The 19174-nt window shown below is 40.5% G+C and overlaps 2 protein-coding genes across 2 annotated transcripts; one reads left to right on the forward strand and one right to left on the reverse strand.

Moving 5' to 3' along the window:
• The first annotated feature begins 3646 nt into the window (after positions 1–3646).
• LOC113007742 (putative nuclease HARBI1) lies at positions 3647–4777 on the forward strand. The gene is made up of 2 exons (XM_026144638.1): positions 3647–4358; positions 4473–4777. The coding sequence occupies exons 1-2, from the start codon at positions 3756–3758 to the stop codon at positions 4674–4676; spliced, it is 807 nt and encodes a 268-aa protein (XP_026000423.1). The 5' UTR covers positions 3647–3755; the 3' UTR covers positions 4677–4777.
• Positions 4778–5435: 658 nt separating this feature from the next.
• Positions 5436–7150, reverse strand: LOC113007746 (uncharacterized). Its single transcript, XM_026144644.1, has 4 exons — positions 7016–7150; positions 6721–6814; positions 6446–6533; positions 5436–5833 (listed from the first exon to the last, which is right to left on the reverse strand). Exons 1-4 carry the CDS (start codon positions 7059–7061, stop codon positions 5459–5461), a joined length of 603 nt encoding a protein of 200 aa, XP_026000429.1. The 5' UTR covers positions 7062–7150; the 3' UTR covers positions 5436–5458.
• Positions 7151–19174: the final 12024 nt, after the last annotated feature.

Here is a 19174-nt window from a genome sequence, read left to right on the forward strand (position 1 = left end):
CATGATGTACAGGCAATGGTTTGACTGTCAAACAATTCTATTCGTTCTGGACACAAACAGAAAGGCATGCAATTCATTTTTCATTATTCAAGCAACACTCCATTTAACATAAAGCAGATTAGAGAACAAATTCTCATTTTTGTCCTCATGCATGACCGATCTGATGTCCCAGCGACAGTGTCATTTGTCTGTGACTTTTAAAACTGTAACGTCTCATTAATTAAAAATAAAATGATGGAAATTACTTTCAGGTCATCAATTCTGATGATTCTACAGAGCAGGAAAATTGCATCACTGATCTTTAGATAAAAACAAATAATCCGTTCGCACTGTGTCAAAAACCCAAAATGTGCTGATTTTCAAAGCATTTTTTATGAGTCATTGCTGTAACAGCGTATTTTCCCGACACAAGTGGTCGAAATTCCTGACTAACTGCTGTCCTGGATTTTTCCCTCTCACATGGCTTAGATGTAAATGGCCACAACACATCATAAATAAGAAGACTGTCGCAGGCCCTACTTCCTGTGTAATTAAATCAACGTGTTGTACTATATGTGATGCTAGAGAATGCCTTCATGTGTGTTCACCATATGTGAGATGATACCCACACATTCTGTCTTTATCTGTCTACTTGCTTTCTCACAAACACTCACACACACGTGAATGTGTTGTATGACTGCACATTGAACTGTTTCTGTATCTCTTAATGAAGACCTCTGAAGGTTTGCATCCAGCTGCTGGGTTTATTGAACTCCCAGGAGCAATTTTGGGAAGACCCTCTGTAGCTGTTTGTTTTTGGTTTTAGTTTTAAAAGAGGCTAAGGCATTCGTCAAGACTGACAAAGATGAACACTAGCTGACTAGGCATTTATTGCGTCTTACAAGAAGTGCTGTTTTTTTGTTGTTGGGGGTTTTTTTTCCACATGTATTAAGTGTTTCTGGAAATTACAGCTAGTGGTTTAAATCATGGTTAGAGATTCCAGCTCACTATGTATCATCCCTTTTCTTGTCATTGATTCACTGATGTGATACTCTGCACTGTTGTAAATTCTAAAATTTTGGTGCTACAATTAGAGCAGGGCGATATGGCCAAAAATATTTATCACGATATATATTTGAAAATTTGCGATAACGATATAACTGATGATATAATTGATGCGAGTCAAAATACAACTCCACAACATTACTAGTGCAAAAAGACAACCTTCCATTTATTTTCACTTAAACAAGAAGCTGGTTTTTATGTACATTAAAGCTTTATAAAAATGTAACAGTGCAAATGCAAATTCCTTGCTGAAAGTTTAACCAAAAGGCATTTCCAGTAGAAATGGGCTGACATATCCTGAGCATAACCATGTATAATATCCACTGAAGTTAAAAAGAGGTGCTTTGCAACATTAAACTGCAGTGTGCAGTACGTATTTTTCGGACCATAAGGTGCACACAAATGATACAATGCTAGGCAACATGATAACATTGTGTTATCTGATATGGAAAATAACCTTCAGTGGCCTAAGATGAAACTGTGTGAATATTTTGGTTCCTCAAATTCTGATCATATAGAAGGAATTTGTGGACACACAAACAAGCAAACAGACAGACAGTTTGTGTATTATAATAAAATGCAATCGATTAAAGGCGACATGAAATGCTTTACATATAAAGGCTAATTTACACCACTGTGCCCTGCTCTCACAAACTGAAACAGATGTAACACTATCTGTGAAGCTGGGTTTAAGAAACAAGTGTTCAAAGTTAAAGTTTTAAAAACAGGTTCAGCACCATCTTCTGTCAGTACGGAACGTGACATTCTGTGATTGATTGTTGTGGCTAGGGATGGGTACCGGTAGCACCGGTTCTGACATAAACGGTAGTAACCAGACCGAAAAGCAGCGCACATTTCGGTGCTTTATTTCGGTGCTTTTTTTTTCCTGAGATGTCATACACTTTGGATTCCAGCCAATCATTTTACCTTTGCGAGCGTAGTCGGCGGGCCCAGGCATGTACGTTCTTTTAGAGCAGAGCTACAGATTAAAAATGCCCAAAGCGAAGCGGTCAAAAGTCTGGCTGTACTTCACAGCAAAAGATGCAAACTCAGCAACCTGCAACAAGTGCTATTATGCTGATACTGATACGGATGATGATGGCAGCAGCAGCCGCTCTTCTCTGCGCGAGTAGCTTAATGTTGTTTGTGTGTAATTTACGTTGAGTAGGCTAACCACGTTATTACATTAATGCATGTAAGGTGAACTAGCAAACACCGTCGTAGTTACATGCGGCTGTCTTCTTGTTTGATGGCAGATACTCCCTTCACGCTGGCCAAAAAGGCTAAAATGACCAAAGAAAAAGTGGAAAACAGCTAAACAGGTTTTTGGACAAAGTTTGTTTTTTCCATTGTTTAAGCACTGCTTCCAGCCAAGAGCGATGCCATAAATCCCCTATAGCTGCAGAAAAGGCTAACATTGTTATCCTTTTACAAAAAAACAGCTGAACATGAGAGTTTTTTGGACCAATTTTGTGTTCTCCATTCTTTAAGCACAGGTTCGAGCACCGGTTCGAGCACCGTTTAAGCACCGGCACCGTTTCAAAAGTACCGGTTTGGTACTGGTATCGGATAAAACCTAAACGACACCCATCCCTAGTTGTGGCTAATAGCTAACATAAACATTCGCTAACTAGTGACAGAATCTATAACTCAGAGGAAATAACAACACTAAAAGTTTAAGGGGATCACATTTGTGCTGTCGCTGCCTGCAACAATGAGTTTATGTTAAGAAACTGATGGTATACTGTCCATTTTCACTTGTCGTGTCCAAATTCATGAGCTGCATCCTCCTGAGGACCCGGCCTTCGCGGTCTACGTGGGCCGGGTCCTCAGGAAGTCGGGTAAGCCGGAAGTAAACGGCTGTGGAATTGGACGGTCTAGCCTTCTCGATCTACTCCCGCCCTTAAATCAGAGTATTTCCGGCCGTCAGCGCCACGGCACGAAAATCGAAAATGGACCCCGAAATCTTTCTCCGTTTTTTGTGTTCATTTTTAATTATCAACGATCTAAAAAAACTGTCTCGCGGTCGTCATCGCCGGCATGTTTTGTACTCCAGGCTCATCAGAGAAAATCATATCCAGGTAAAACTATTAATCTAGACGCATTTAGGAATTACTTAGCTAGTTTTATGGATAATTTCAGTGACTGAATGACGGCGGTCATTCAAAATATATGAACAAAATCCCTTAGAAAATGTTCTTCTATAAGTTTACATTTATTTTCAGTTATTCATATGATCTGTTACTTATTTTTGTACATAAAATTGCAGTAAAATTGTCAGAAAGCCAAAAACAGGGTTATTTTTGAGTTCACAAAAAAGCTTAGCTACACAGATGAAATGTATAAAATGTTATTTCTCAGTGTTAGTATATTTTACTCAAGCTTAGTAATCAGAATAATGCTTTGATGTCATAAAATAAATGAAGTCATACCTTTCTATTAAAACTGATTATGCTGTTCTCCACCTTTTCCTTAACCAGACAAGGCCGTTGTACTGCAGGATTAACCAAAGTGTACCAGTCCTGGACCGTTTTTTTAGCCAGGACGATCCAAGGCCTGATTTTCGGCTAAGCAGGGAGTCTCTGGCAGTGTTGTTAAATCTGCTGAACCAGGATCGGCGGCATGGATGGGGTGCCACAATTGAGATACTGGTGTTACTTTTCTGGTTGGCAAGTGGAGCATCCTACAGGGTGGTCTCAAGAGTGTTTGGGATGCCGCGTTCTACTGTCCACTACATCGTCCACCGAGTCACGAAAGAGGTGTTGGCCATTCGCTACCAGGTCATCCACCTCCCAACAACCCCAGAGGACCTGGAGGTAGTGTCCCGTGGGTTTGCAGGGCTGGCACGCCACAGAGCCTTTATGAAAGCGGTGGGTGCAATTGACGGCTGCCACATACGCATCAAGTGTCCAAGTGGCCCTGATGGTCAGTGCTATAGGAACAGAAAACTGTTTCCATCAATCATCTTGCAGGCGGTTTGTGACCATCGGGGCCGCTTCATCGACACATACGTGGGCTGGCCTGGGTCGGTGCATGATTCCAGGGTGCTCCGCCACAGCCCACTGTACAGACAGTCAGTCTACCCTCCTCCAGGGCATTTCATCCTCGCAGATGGAGGGTACCCATGCCTCCAGCGTCCACTCCCCCTCATCACACCCTACAAGAGGCTAGTCCAAGGTGTGGGAGCCCAGCGCTTTAACAGCCATCATTCCAGGGCACGCTCCATAGTAGAGCGTGCTTTTGGGATGATGAAGAACAGGTTCAGGGCCATCTTCCTGCAAGCGCTGGAGGTGCACCACACCTTTGTACCTCATGTAAGTGACCACCCAATGTCAAATTAATTGTGTGTGCGTATACATATATATATGTATGTATGTGTGTGTGTGTGTGTGTATGAAAGAATAATGTGTATATGTATATCACTACAGGTAGTAACAGCATGTGCCATCCTCCACAACATTTGCCTCAGTGCTGGTGACATTGTGGCTCCTGAGGATGAACCTGAGGAAGATGGAGCAGAGGATGAGGGGGAGGCTGGATTGGAGGCAGTCAGTGGTGCTCTGTGGCGGGACCAGCTGTCTGCCGAGGTGTCTGCCCTGGAGGAGGTACCACCAGACCATGACTACTGTTAACAGGCAAGTAAACATTTATCTAAGCATCTTTTTTAATACCATTTTTTCAAACTGTTGTCTGCTACAGAGTCACAAGTATTATACTAGTAGTGAATCCACTTTCTCTGGTTTGCATATTTCTGAAAAACCTCTTAGTGGTGTGGCAGCCGTCAATTGAGTCAGCCCTGCAAACCCGTGGATGGACGATGCAGTGAACAGAGGGAGGAAGCATCCTAAAACTCTTTGCAGACCACCCTGTGCGATTCTGCACTTTCTGACCAGAAAAGACAAACCACGGGTCACAGTCGCAGCACCCCATCCATGTCTGATCTTCTTTCGACAAATCCAGCAACACTGCCAGAGATTTTCTGTTTGTGTGATCTTTAAAGTATATTTGAAAAAAAAAAAAACGGTCCAGGAACAGGTCACTTTGGTTAATCCTGTGTGAAAATTTGTAAATATTTGTATATATTTTCCTTCTCTGACTAAAATTCATTTTTTAGAAATATTCTTGTTTTATTATTATTTACCTTTGAAGAGTTTTAAATTGACATTTAAAGTTTATGTTCATACATGTTAAAAACAACTAAATAAAATGAGTTCAGCGAAATCTGTTTTCATCAATTTATTCATAGTGGAAAACTTAAAATAACACGTAGAAAAAGGTAAGAAATGTATTAAAAAAAAAAGAATATCTGAAGGCACAACCAATTTGGGAACTAATTTTCATTAATCAAAAACTTTTAGTATGACATAACAAATAGAACAAAGTAAGAACATATCTGAATATATTTTTAACTTATTTAGGAACTAATCTTTCTAGAATGGAAAAAAGTCTGTCCATCCTGTCCCTGCTCTCCTGTTCTCTCCTCAGCCTCCCTTTGGTACTGCATGTCCTCTTTGATGAGCTCAAGGAGCTCATCCTGTCTGTCCCTTCTCCTCTTCCTTCCCGTTGCTGCTGGCTGACCTCCTTCCTCATCTGTCTCCTCTTCCATCTCACTTTGGTCACCCACTGCTGTACTTGGCCCTGGAGTGTCCTCAGGGAGAGAGGAAATAAGGACAGGGGGCCTAATGGAAGGCCTCTGTCCCATCACCTCATCCATGAGGCCAAACCAGGGCCAAGTAGCAGCAGTGGGCTTCCCACTGACTCCCTCACCTGACCCTGGACACTTGCAATCCTAATGGCAGAGGAAATCAGAAATGACAGACAAATGTAAACAATACAACTTTTAGTAAATGTGCATTTATTAAATTTCATTCTTAATGCAGGCTAGAGAAACTGATCAGGAAGGCTAGCTCTGTGGTCGGCATGAAGCTGGACACTCTGGTGACAGTGGCAGAGAGAAGGACACTAAAGAAACTGCTGGACATTATGAACAATGCTGGGCATCCTCTGCACACGGCCATTAAAAACCAGACGAGTCTGTTCAGTGACAGGTTGCTTCTCCCCAAGACAAGAACTAACAGACTTAAAAACTCCTTTGTCCCACACGCCATCAGACTGTTTAACTCCTCTCTGGAGGGGAGAGGGAGGGGAAACAGGAGGACAAAGGAGGGGGGAACAACTAAGCTGTAGTGCCTCTTCACCTCACTGTACAATACCTTGTGCAATACTTTTTGTAAATAGTCAATGGTGCAATAGACCTCAATACCTGAAATGTGCAATTCACTTGTACTTCTGTCGTTGCTGTGCTTTTTGGAAATAGAATTTCCCAGAGGAACCCACCCGAGGGATTAATAAAGTTCTATCTTATCTCTCTCTTAAATTATCTTCTTGACAGCACACATACTTTGTATCTTTTCTTTAAGTTGTCCCACTTCTTTTTGGCCTGCAAGGTGGTGACTTTCCCTTGTAGGCCCATCTTCTCAAGAATAGTCCTGATCGCACACAAAAAAATAAGAGAAGAGAGACAACCATGACAACTATGATAATCCCTAAATCCAAAAGTTTTCACAGCAGAACACAAGAGGAATATCGTCTGGACATCACAGGTTCTGTACAGAATGAGGGTTATTGAAACCGTACTCAGATGAATATGATGTGTAAATTGATTTATTCGTGTACCTCCATCCCACATTCGCTGAATTTTTTACCCCGGTGAAGAGGTGATCATTTTCTCCTCGAGTTTTAATAAAGTCTGCCGTTTGCTCTTTGGTCCCTATAAACATATCACAAAAACGATTGGGAAAAATGTAAGCGCCAATGGAAAACCGTGGAACCCACCATACAAGCTAGTTTACGTCCACTTTTTATGAAGATTGTTTAAATAAATATTACAAGTCTATGCAAATTCACAACCCTAACAACATAACCGCTATAAAAATTTAACTTTTGTACCACCAGATTTTCACATACTTACATTTAAAAGTGTATTCGTCTCCCGGTTTATCCTTTTGTGCCGCCATCGTTACGTGAATGAAGTTCTGTGCAATGAATTCTGGGCTGGCAAGCTGTCGAGCTGGTGGGTGACAGACGTCACCGAAAACGTCGAAGCACTTTTGCAAATATGCGATATCTTGACAAACAAAGCAGATATTTGAAGTTTACACACCCACATTCTCGCCTGAAAATATGTTAAAAGTTTATTTTGTGACCCAGAAAGATTAATAAGAGTAATTTTAAAACTTAGTAGCGGCCGCCATTAGCCGGGAACTGGAGCTTGGCTGGGCTGCGCTATGAATTCTGGGATATGGTGGGCCACGAAGGACACACCCGACCCATCCTTCAAATTCGGGGAAAAGGAGGACTCGTTTATCGGCTGCATTCGGAGCAGTATATGAATTTGGACAGCCTTCGGCGCGTCGCTGTGACGTAATCGGTCTACAAATGCGGCCTCAGGAGGATGCAGCTCATGAATTTGGACACGACTGTAAACTCTCTGGATTAGTGATGGGTCGTTCGCGAACGAAATGGCTCTTAGAGCCGGCTCTTTGACGTGAACGACGCGAGCCGGCTCCTTATCGCGAGCCGTCACGTGGGTTTTTTTTTTTTTTCTTTCTCTCAGCCTCTCTCTCGCACTTTTTTTCCGCTTCACTCTGCACGCGAGCCTTGTGCTTTACGCTGGGCAGAGGGGGGAGGGGCGGTAGTTACACTCAGTAGCACAGGAACTAGTGATGTGCGATACCACTGATTTCCTTTCCGATCCGATACCAAGTAATATTCAGGGTGGTATCGACGATACTGATCCGATACCGATACTTTGTACAAAACGGATTTTATTTATTGTATCTCAAATTATAGCGTCATAATGATTACAGGACATCAGAATACCTTCTTCTTATCACTTAATAATGCAGAGTTCATCATATAGAAATAAAAAAACTAAAGTTGTGTGCTATTTGAACACCTTGCCTGCCTGGAGGACTAAAGGACTCCGTGAGAGACTCTCACCCTAGCAGCACCTGTCCCTCTCCTCCTCTTCAGTTCGCCTCAACATACGCTCGTCATATTTTGTGATATGATTTACTCTGAGGTGTTTGACAAGGTTAGTGATGTTGCCACAACCATACATGCCAACCCTCCCGATTTTTCCGGGAGAATCCCACCTTTCTCCAGATTTTCCACCCGGACAACAAAGTTGAAAAACCATATCGCAGAATTCATAGCGCGGCCCAGCCAATTCCAGTTTCCAACAATGACGGCAGCGACTTAGTTTTAATATCACTCTTATTTCTCTTTCTGGGTCGCAAAAAAACTTTTAACATATTTTCAGGTGAGAATGTAGCTGTGTAAACTTCAAATATCTGAGCCGACCGACACATCGTCTTCAAACCTTTCACCACTCGGGTTAAACATGATGTACAAGTCACTTTGATAACTTAAAAATGTTCTTGTTTGGCTTTTTCAGTGTTTTATTTGTTCGTGAGTAAATCGGTTTGGCTGAGATTAAAGTTATTAGATTAGATTAAATTAAATTAAACTTTATTATTCCCTCGGGAGGGTTCCTCCGGGGTTTTCACACAGCTGAATAAACGTCAAACAGAAAACTGATTAAACAGAAGAGTTTACGTCAGTGTCCGGTTATATTTTAGACAGCAAGGAGCAGACGGCAGAGTTTCACTCCACCGAGGGAGCTCGTGACGTACTACCCGGCTTTCTTTAGACCGCGAAGGCCGGTCCTCAGGTGGAAGCAGCCTCTGAATTTGGACACCCCCGCTGTTTCCGGGCCGGCCAATAATAACGGTGACATTTAACGTATTTTATCCGATAAATAAACCCTGTAAAATATATTTATCCGCCCAAACAGCCCTTTTGAATGTCTCCCTAATTCTGAGGTCTCAAGGTTGGCAAGTATGGCCACAACACCTCACTTTTTTTGCCACATTTATTGCAAACCACGGCTCAGCTGTTTGTGGAGGTAAAATACATCCGCACAATTACGCTCAGCCATTGTTGTGAGTGCGCACGCCAAGGGGCTGCGAGACATTTATACAGCCGTATTTCGCACATGACTATGAAAGGCGGAAGAGGAAGTAGTTCCTTTGAATGTAGGCAATCCGAATGTTATAGTTTCTTTCCACTGTGTTCCTGTTAATGATAAACTACAAATTTACTCTAAATTACTAAAATATCGATATTTTAATGTGAGAATCGATTCTAGAACATAAATGATTGGTATCGGAGGAATCGATATTTCAGGATCGATCCGCACATCACTAACAGGAACAGAGCCAGAGAGAGAGAAAGAGAGGCAGGGACAACAACATTAGAAAGGTATAGTAATCATCCACAACTATTTTCGGTTGCAGATGATAAAGGATTGAGAAAGTTTATTCATGCAGGTCCATATGACAGAGAATATGCATGTTCTTTTAGTTTTCATATTATAATTTATATTTAATTGTGTTGTGGTTTGCAGTGTTTTGTGTTCTTTTCACTTTAAATTTGTGAAAGGAAAAAGCTGAAAATTTAAATAGTTAAAACTTGAAATGTGAATAGTTGATTTTTGTATTATATGATTTATTTATTACATTTTATGTGGAGTGAATAAATAAAAGTATATTTACGGTGGCCCCTAGAGACAAAGCACATACAAACTTCAAATCACGTACGAACTCTGAAGCATGTACAAACTCCAAAACACGTAAAAACACGTACAAACTCCAAAACACGTAAAAACTCCAAAACACGTACAAACACGTACAAACTCCGAAGCACGTAAAAACTCAGAAGCATATAAAAACTCCGAAGCACATAAAAACTCAAAACACGTACAAAAGACAACAGAAGTGCTCCAGGATGCTGGGCGCAGTGTTGAGCCTTTGTTATCTTGTGGCTACACAAGCCAGCAAGTACCAACGACCGGATTTGGTGTGTGGTACTAACAGGTAAATGAACTTTTTTTTAAATTATTTGAATATATATATGAGTGCCTGTGTATAAATACACAAACAATACACACATGCTTTCAATTGTGTAATTTAAGTGATCTAGTAGCTCTGCTTTGGAAGTTCAGTTCATGCTAGAAATGTGTTTTGGAGTTTGTACGTGTTTTGTCTCTAGGGGCCACCGCATATATAAACATATATAAATAAAACCACTTGTTTTTACGTTAGTAATTCCTTTTGTGCATAATTTTATATTATTGTTAATAATAAATTAATTAAAGCAACAAAACAACCTGAAGAGCCGGTTCGGAGCCGAAAGAGCCGGCTCTTTTTAGTGAGCCGAACCGAAAGAGCCGGATCTCTAAAAAGAGCCGGAAATCCCATCACTACTCTGGATTTGCTTGGGAAGAGAAAGATTATTATTTTATTGCATGAAGCTGACAGACAGTGGAAGTGGACAGTATGTCCTCAGTTTCTTAACATAAAACCCATTGTTACAGCCACGAGATGGACAAATGTGATTCCCTTAAATTGATTTTTAGCTTTAGTGTTGTTATTTTCCTCTGAGTTATCGATTTTGTCCTGAGTTTGCTAACACAAACTAATGTAAGTCTATTAGCTTTAACCAACCACATGATGTCAACTTCTGTACTGACAGACAGTGTTGGGAAGGTTACTTTTAAAATGTATTCCACTACAGACTACAGAATACATGCCCCAAAATGTATTACGTTACTCAATGAGAGTAACGTATTCTGAATACTTTGGATTACTTAATATATTATCATGCTTTTTACAACTACATGAATGTACTATTGCTGTGTGATTTATTACTGTTACTGAAGGTCCGCGGCTCCGAACCGTAGTAAAGGACCTCTGACTAATACGTCGGGTTTCGTGTCGGAATCATAGCTGAAAAATAGCTTTACTTTGTTGTCTGGGTCAACTTTGCTAGCGAGAGACAGAGAGAGGCGTTGAAAGGCTGCTGCAACGGAACTTATTGTTTCGGTGGAAAACACGAACACAGTGTACAGTCGAGTCTTAATAGCTTACTTACAACTGGGCTCGTCAGGCACTCTTCTTGGCTGCAGTGGTTATTATTATATTTACATGCTTCCAGCTCCCGTTTCTGCTCGATGACAGCTCGTACTTTTCCTTTTTCTCCCTCCCTCGCTCACAGACACATAACGGGTATGGCAGTCCATTCTCCCTGCAGCACGGACTACACTGCCTATGATGCTACATTCTTTAGGGCTATGCCTGTAGCATTCTGCCTATTAGCTTAGCACAACAACAACAACAACAAAAAAAGGCGCTCTCTCACCCAGGAAACACGCAGTCGCAGAGAGTGCGCGTCACCATGGCAACCGTAACGCTGCCGCCTGGAACAACAGAACTTGGCTGTCAAACAAAACCCAAACAGTCCTGACAGTACCGCCGTGTAATCCATTTATTTCAACAAAGTAACTGTATTCTAAATACCACCTTTTTAAACGGCAACTGTAACGGAATACAGTTACTCATATTTTGTATTTTAAATACGTAACGGCGGCACATGTATTCCGTTACTCCCCAACACTGCTGACAGAATATCCTGTTTTTAAAACTTACAGTGTTACATCTGTGTCGTTTTTTGAGAGCAGGGCTCAGTTATGTAAATTAGCCTTCATACGTGTAGCGTTTCCCCAGATAAAAATATATATTTTAATAGGATATAAATTAATAACACCCACAGGCGTTAAATGAACTGGATTCAGTATTCTGTTACACACTCTTGTGCCCCTGACATGCTCATACTCATTTGTATACATGTCTATTAATGTACTGCCATGTTGAAAGTTTAGTTTTCATGCTGTATTTGTAGCTTTGCTGTGTTTTTGTTAAATGTAAAAATATTTTAAATATGTTAAATATGACACTGATTTTATTTTCATTTTTACTAATTCATTTCATCTTTTATGTGCTTATACTGTAGCTCATGAAAGTTGTAAGTTGTCATGTTTCACTGCTTATGAGATATGCTGACAGACAAATGTTTAGCTTTACTAAGCTGTGCTATAGACTGAACAGCAAGGAAAAGATTTATTGCTGAAAAAAAGTAAAACTGTCTTTGTTAAAGTAGGAACTTATCCTTCAGCACCTTCTGCCTCTTTTAGCCAAAACAGTCATTATATCAATCACTGCTGCTCCAACTAATGGTGATAACACTCACATGGGAGGAAAGAATTAACTCCAGAGCTGTTAGAAACAAACAGAGAGAGGACCAGAGCTCCCTCCTCTCTGGTTCCCTCCACCACATGCTGCATTGTCATTTTCAGGAAGGCGATCACAGTAATAGACTTGTAATTGGCTTTAAGTGGATTAAGTGCCAGGCAGCACAAAGCAGTTCTGGCTAGTAGTGCGCAGTCCAAACACAACCTGTTGCCCAGGCCATGACTGAGCATGAGGTCTCAATCTGAACAGCAACTGCTTGCTCTGCGTGTCCCCAACACTGCTCAGTATAAAACACATTGCTCCAATCTATCCTTCTGAAAGAACGGGACACATCCGACTTTGCTGAATAATGTTAACAACGAACCCGACCACGAAACTCATTTAACCCAACCCACCGCTCAGACCTCACTTAACAACCACTTTTTACCTACTAAGAACTACACAAAGAAGATGCAGCAAAGAAATACATACATAAGAACCTAAATCACTTTGATAAGAGACAAGTTTTAGATGAGATATTTGCAGTTGTTCAAATTTGTTTTGAGGAAGCCCAGGCAGTGGCCCCTGCTCCGCCCTCTCTGTCAGAGGGAAACAATAGAAGAACATGGCCTGATAAATAACATTTTCTTTTTGATGTAGGTGGCTGGGTGGATGTGTGCTGGGAAGGAAAGCCTGTGAGGACAGCATGATGCTCTAAGAAATGTTTTCCTAGAAAACACTGGGAGTCACAGTGCCTTTACTTGAGACTTCATAATCATTTTGAAACTAGTTTAGTCACACTATTGTGAAAGAAATTAATGAACTAAATAAAGTAATAAACTTGCATAACTTCTTCATACAGTCCATGCAGCATATTTGCAATAAAGATCTTGGGTTGTTACTTTCAATTATGACTTCTACTTGCTGTTGGTTTATGTAGCAGGTGTGAGAGATTCGGCTGACAGGGGTATTCACAAACTATACTCGCTGTAAGATATCTAAACAGTTTCACGCATGAATTGACTGCATGGAGACCAGAGGCTGTAAATTACATTCACAGAGAAACCTTGAAGGAAGGGTATCCACCTGTCTGAGCTTCCATGAGAAGTTAATTGACATCAACCAATAACCATCCAAAGAAGGAATGGGTTTATCCACTTGCATGCTGTGCTGGGACAATTTTTAGATAAGTTAAATAATTAGTGGGTGCAATACTCAGTAATGGCTTGAACTTCAAAGAGTTTCCTAGATCAGTCTGCCTTTTTCATGCAAACTACTGGTGACTATGGCAATCTCAAAGGATTTTGCTGCAGCATCGTACAACTCTCTGTGGCCAATTTCACTGTAGCAGCTGCCGGCCACCTTCAGAAACCCATTACAGTCTCTTGGGGAATACAAATGCTTTTCCTCATAGTGGTTGCTAGATGGTTGTTTCTTTCTTTAATGCAACAAAAACCTTTACAGTGTCAAGATTGCAAAAATAAAGATGCTGGTCAGTGGAGTAGTATTGGTTATTTGTCTGCTGTGCTTTATTTCTCTCTAAGCTCTTTCAGAAACAACAACTACAATAATGTGATTCAGCAAAGACTTAAAACCAAAAGGAGTAGCGCATAAAGGATGTTGAAGACATCGGCAGTGGTTTTGAGACAAATGTCCATGAATATCTAGAGTCCAGAGCACACACATGAGAACATCATCATTATGAAGGAACCAAAGAGGTCCGCCTGTATACACTCACTAATGTTCTTGCTTCTGTGTGTCCATGGGCACATGCATGTTTGACTATTGTAACCAAATTGTGAAGCCACCCACACAAAACCCACAGCTTGCCTTTGTCGTCAAGTCTGGCACAGTCCAAACAGTTGTTCAGTGTCTTTGACACAGGTTTAGAGAAAACATGTGCAGCCACTCCAAATTCCACCAAAGTACAGAGCGCTCTGGCTTCATGTTTTGCTCTCTCAGCGCACGTCGCAATGCGACCCCGGCCAAGTTGCTCGGCAGCACAATGAGCACGGGTGTGATTCAGCTTTCAACAGGCCTGTTACCAGGGATTACCCCAGCGTTGTTTAACAGTGTTATCCAGACCACAACTGAATGTTGTTTTATCAGAGTACTAAGTCAGACACTTTGCTCACTGACGGCTTCAGAAATGTCACCGTGAAATTTCTGAGAATCTGTCCCTGGCCTCTGCCCAGCCAGTGCAGGTGAGATCCATGAGAGAGCACAGCTGCCATTCTCAAACTTGCATTCAGACACGCACAGGCAGGCATGTATGGCCACCATAGATAGATTGATGGTGGCGAGGGGAACCAAGGGCTGCTTGGCAGTCCTGAAATCAGGCCAGCTTTAACACGGCGGACACGCTCTCGAGCCCACAGTCATAGTAACATTTTATGTGACAAGCATTATAAAGGTGATTTATAGAACACATATGTGTTGGGTTTAATATTTTCCAGAATATTTAGCTCCGTGTATTAGGTCTGCATTTTCAAATCTGTCTGCTTGTTCGCATCATCCCTACACTGACCATTAAACAAACGTCCTGTGAAAGTAACGAGCATAGCAAATGGGAAACTCTGAATAACCTCTCAAAGGGAAGCATGCTGTTTCAAGCAAACACTTATTAGGACTCTTTTATGAGACGGCCTTTTTTGTATGGCACCGACCTCTGGCTTCTTCTCTTTTGTACGCTTTCGTTTATAGCATAACTGGGCCAATAGTGCACTCAAGTCCATTGCTTTTCTGTAAAATGTCCACAGATCTCGTCGAGTGCAGTTGGTGGTGGGGTCAGTTTAAGTTAACAATCAAACTGTGGCTCACTTCATTAACTATTAAGTGTTTGTCGTCCTCTGAATACAGTGCAACTTTTATGCCTTTGTAAGGTGTGAACCTGTATTAACTAATAGAAAAGCTTATGTAGCTTTAATACATGTCATTGCATCTGGTGCCAAACATACTGCTCCGCCTGAAATTTAGGTATAGACTGTATATGCAGTAAAACAATAAATGTTCCCACTCGACTCATTAAATGAGTTTCAGTTTCTGCTCCCGCTCTCTAATTTCCTGAAGATTCAGTCTCCAGACTCCAAAATAAAATTCAGAGGAGAGAAAAGAATAATTTCAGATGAGGGATTCATCTCATTCATTATTTGAATTAGTTTTGATATCCCTGTTTTCAGTGGCTGTGATTGCTTCTGCTGTTTTTTGGGGATATTAAAGACAAAATAAAGGATTAAATCCATTGTTGAAGGTTATAAGACTAACTACAACTTACATGGAGACAATAAAACAGAAATTTTCTCAATGCATTTACATTCTGATGCTGGAATGGAGGATTTGAAATGCCTTTCAACATTGTTTACATCACTGAATTTTTTATTTATTTATTTATTTTAAGTTGGAAGGCTTATAATAAAATGTAGGATGCTGAAAAATCCAGGACTCTCCTATTTTATTGCTATGTCAGCAATAACTTATAACTTCAGCTCCCACACTTGTCATAGTGTGCACATGTGCACAAACATATTTTAAACCACTTTAAGGCAATATTCTTTTTATTCTAAATTTCATTCTAATTTATTACAAATGTTTCATCCATACATCCATCTTAGTGCATTACTTTAAACAAATGTTTCTTTAAAGTGTACTTTAAAATAAATCAAGCCAGTGCTGTTTTTTCATTTCTGAATTAAAAGTTCTTCTCATAGTTCGAGCTGTAGCATTTAAAAGGTCAATGTTTTTAAAAATCCAATTTCAGGTATAACCACGAGAAAGACTCGATTTTTAACGTATTACCAGCATTCTTAACAATTTTTCCTTTTCTTCTTCTTTTTTTTTTTTGCCTTTCAGCTCCACCGAGCCTACTGTTACATCTTCACACTCAACTCACACCAACTCTCCGGTTCTCACAGTCTAAAAATCAACCCTCCACGGGGTTTCAATATCCGGGTCACCTGCCCGGTCAGTCACCTGATCCTCTGAATCTTTGAGGACCTGACTGCAAGCCACCACAAAGCACCGGACCTCTCTCATTAAGACACGGGGGCTTTCCACTGGGGCGTCTTTGTTCTCAGCAGGCATGGCACCATGGGACTGCCTCGGACGGGTCTGTCTCCATCTGGGCCTGGGGTCTTTATCAGAACCACCTGCCCGAGAGGGTCAACCATATCTCAAACATCTTTTTTTTTCTCTCCAGAGGAAGAAGGAAAATCATTTCAACTGTTTTCCTGTTGACCCGCATGCCATGGCTGAGGCCCTTTTCTGAGTGTGTGAGAATATTTATTTGTGTTTTAGTTAATCTCTGTGCGTAAAACTGAGCATAAGAACAATGAACATCAAATCCAAGGCTTGAAAATCTCAATTTATTGTCTTCTACCAAATACTGTAGCTGTGTTACAAAGATGTTCTGCTGATAGGCATGTTTAAACTTCCTTTGCCCAGGAAATAATGCATATTTATGACAGTAACAAAATGTTGCAGCTATAAAGAACATTACACAAACTTTGACTGTTGTTGACTGAATATTTTACCTAATATCATCAAAGTTTCTAACTGTGCAGAATTCTTTTAAACATAAGTTGTGGTAAATTGTCTCAATCAGTATAATATCTGATATGGTAGCCACCGTCTGTTATGCAGTTTTGAGACTGAGGGATACATAAAGTTTCCAACTCAGTGGCTCATTATTCCAATATTCTGCTGATCTATCCATTTTACATTTACTTTTTTTATCTCACTTTCTTTCATCCTGAAAAGTACTGTTATTGGCAGTCATCTCACTTGCATTCCTGGTTTCCAGTGTAGTTCCTACAATGAGAATATCAGACTTCTTGCTATTCTTTCATGCGAATTTATGCCATTTTAGAGAATGTTGTGGTTGTATTTATTTGACAGCATTAACAGCGTAACAGTGTTGAAGGATTTGGCCCAAGAGAAATTTGATTCTGCTTTGGATATAATTCTAAACGCCAAGTTTAGAACTACAGTTTAGGACAAAGCAGGCTTTAAGGTAAAATAGTGCTGCTAAAGAATGTTACTTTTGCTTATTTGCGGGGTTATTACATTTTACCCTGCTGCCAGTTATCAGGTTATCTTCTTTTCATTGTAGATCATTTCCTATTTTAAATCATCAGTTCTGTGAGACACAAACAAAAAAAAATCACTGAAACAGCTCAAGGATCACCATTATTATCATTAGAAATTACAAAGAAAAACAAAAACAAAGTAAGAAATTGTGAAAAAACATATTAGATATTGATTTTAAGTATTTGTTTGTTTGTCTTTTACTTTTAAATTTGTATTTATTCATTCATTTTTGCAGTGTTGGCTTTGGACATTAATCTTACATGTATAAGGTCCTATGAAAACCTAAGTACACCTTTACTACTTACACAGGAATCACGAGGATAAGTCCCAGCCAGCTGCTGATAATCAAATGATGCACTTGATAAAGTGATCATCGGCAATTGTGAAGACATTTATAAAAGCAGAGTTTTTGGCAGTTTCCTGATCTGAAACTTTCAGGTGCGTCTTAACACGATGCCAAAGAGGAAAGACAGCAGCAAGGTTCTTAAAGAACGTTTTCTGGGAAGGGTTATAAGACAAGACAATTTTACACTTCCCAGAAGTGGACATCCCAGAAAACTCAACCCAAGGTCAGACCGATCAATGCTCAGAGATACTGCAAAAACCCCAAGAGCTACATCTCAGTGTAAATGTGTTAAAGTTCATGACAGTACAATTAGAAAAAGACTCAACACGTACGGCCTGTTTTAAAGGAGAAATCCTTTTCTCTCTAAAAAGAACATAACAACACAGCTTAGATTGGCAAAGTTGCATTAGAACAAACAAGACTTCAGGAACAATGTCCTTCGGATAGGTGCAACCAGTAATCATAAGTGTGACATTTGGCAAAATCCAAACACATCACATAGTTTTCACTATGAAAATGGCTCCTTAAACCCTCTCTTTTCCTAATTTGTAAGTAAAATGTATTTTTATTGCACTTTTCACAGATGTAAAGTGCAGTTGGCTGTTATTTAATCTTTGTAAGCTACAGAGACATCCAGCAGTGCTGAAATAAATGTGAAGACTTTATATTTACTTCCTCTTCTACATGTTCCCTTTGTTTCATTCTATAGACAGACATACAAACAAGCACAGGGTTGTTTCAGAGATCTGTACTCCTGTGGCTGTACAGACTTTAGCCTCATTGCCAGAACCTGTTATGTTTCTTTTTTTAACGCTTGACATCTGCATCATGACTTTATCAATCCTAAAATAGCTTCAAGATGTTCCTTGAAGGAGAAAAGAATGCTGGTGTAAGACGGCCCAAGGTATGTGAGAGCCCTTTGCAGAAGAACAATGATTTAGTGTTCCAATACACATGTCAGGCCCACTGTAACACCTCAGAAAAGTGAGTCTGCGTCTCCTGTCAGCAATAATTTACTGTGAAGATGAGTCAGGCCAAGGAATCTCAAGCATAAGAGAGGAATAAACACAAGAGGGCAATAGTTTACCAGGATTTACTGATTGAAGTGTCCGATATAAACTCACACTCTGTCATGTCAAAACCAGGCTCAGGGTTCTCTGAAATTAAAGCAGTGTTTTTCCTCACTTTGGCACATGGTCACAGCTCCCCCCTCAACTGGACTCGCGTCCAGTAGAAATCCCCAGAGAGCAATTTCTGAGTCTTTTAAAATTTCTGAAATGTGTCGGGAGGGAAAGATCAATGGCTGAGATGTGGGGATTATGGAATATCTTTCAGTCAGCGTGCTGTCAGTCAAAGCAGGCTCAAAGCAGCATCCCTGTCAGAGGACCTCGTTAAAAAAGCTCCAGTTCCGTATCTCCAAGTCTTACAGTTTCATGTTTTACGGCGAGTCGGCCACGCTCCGCCATTAATCAATCAGTGAGTTCCTTTTGCATATTTTGTTTCTAATGAAAGACGCCACGATGAAAGGCAGCGAGTGGCTGTTACTCAAGCCTCTTGCCATTCTTTT

Source organism: Astatotilapia calliptera, chromosome 16 (assembly GCF_900246225.1).
Source record: "Astatotilapia calliptera chromosome 16, fAstCal1.2, whole genome shotgun sequence".
NCBI lineage: Eukaryota > Metazoa > Chordata > Actinopteri > Cichliformes > Cichlidae > Astatotilapia > Astatotilapia calliptera.

Bases quoted from the DNA above. Each gene is read 5' to 3' on its own strand.
- LOC113007746 (XM_026144644.1), bottom strand. From the start codon at position 7,061: ATGGCGGCACAAAAGGATAAACCGGGAGACGAATACACTTTTAAAT. The intron at 6,534-6,720 runs GTACACGAATAA...GTGTGCGATCAG, and splicing joins TCAGCGAATGTGGGATGGAG to GACTATTCTTGAGAAGATGG. The intron at 5,834-6,445 runs GTATGTGTGCTG...CTCTGCCATTAG, and splicing joins ACTTAAAGAAAAGATACAAA to GATTGCAAGTGTCCAGGGTC.
- LOC113007742 (XM_026144638.1), top strand. From the start codon at position 3,756: ATGCCGCGTTCTACTGTCCACTACATCGTCCACCGAGTCACGAAAGAG. The intron at 4,359-4,472 runs GTAAGTGACCAC...ATATCACTACAG, and splicing joins ACCACACCTTTGTACCTCAT to GTAGTAACAGCATGTGCCAT.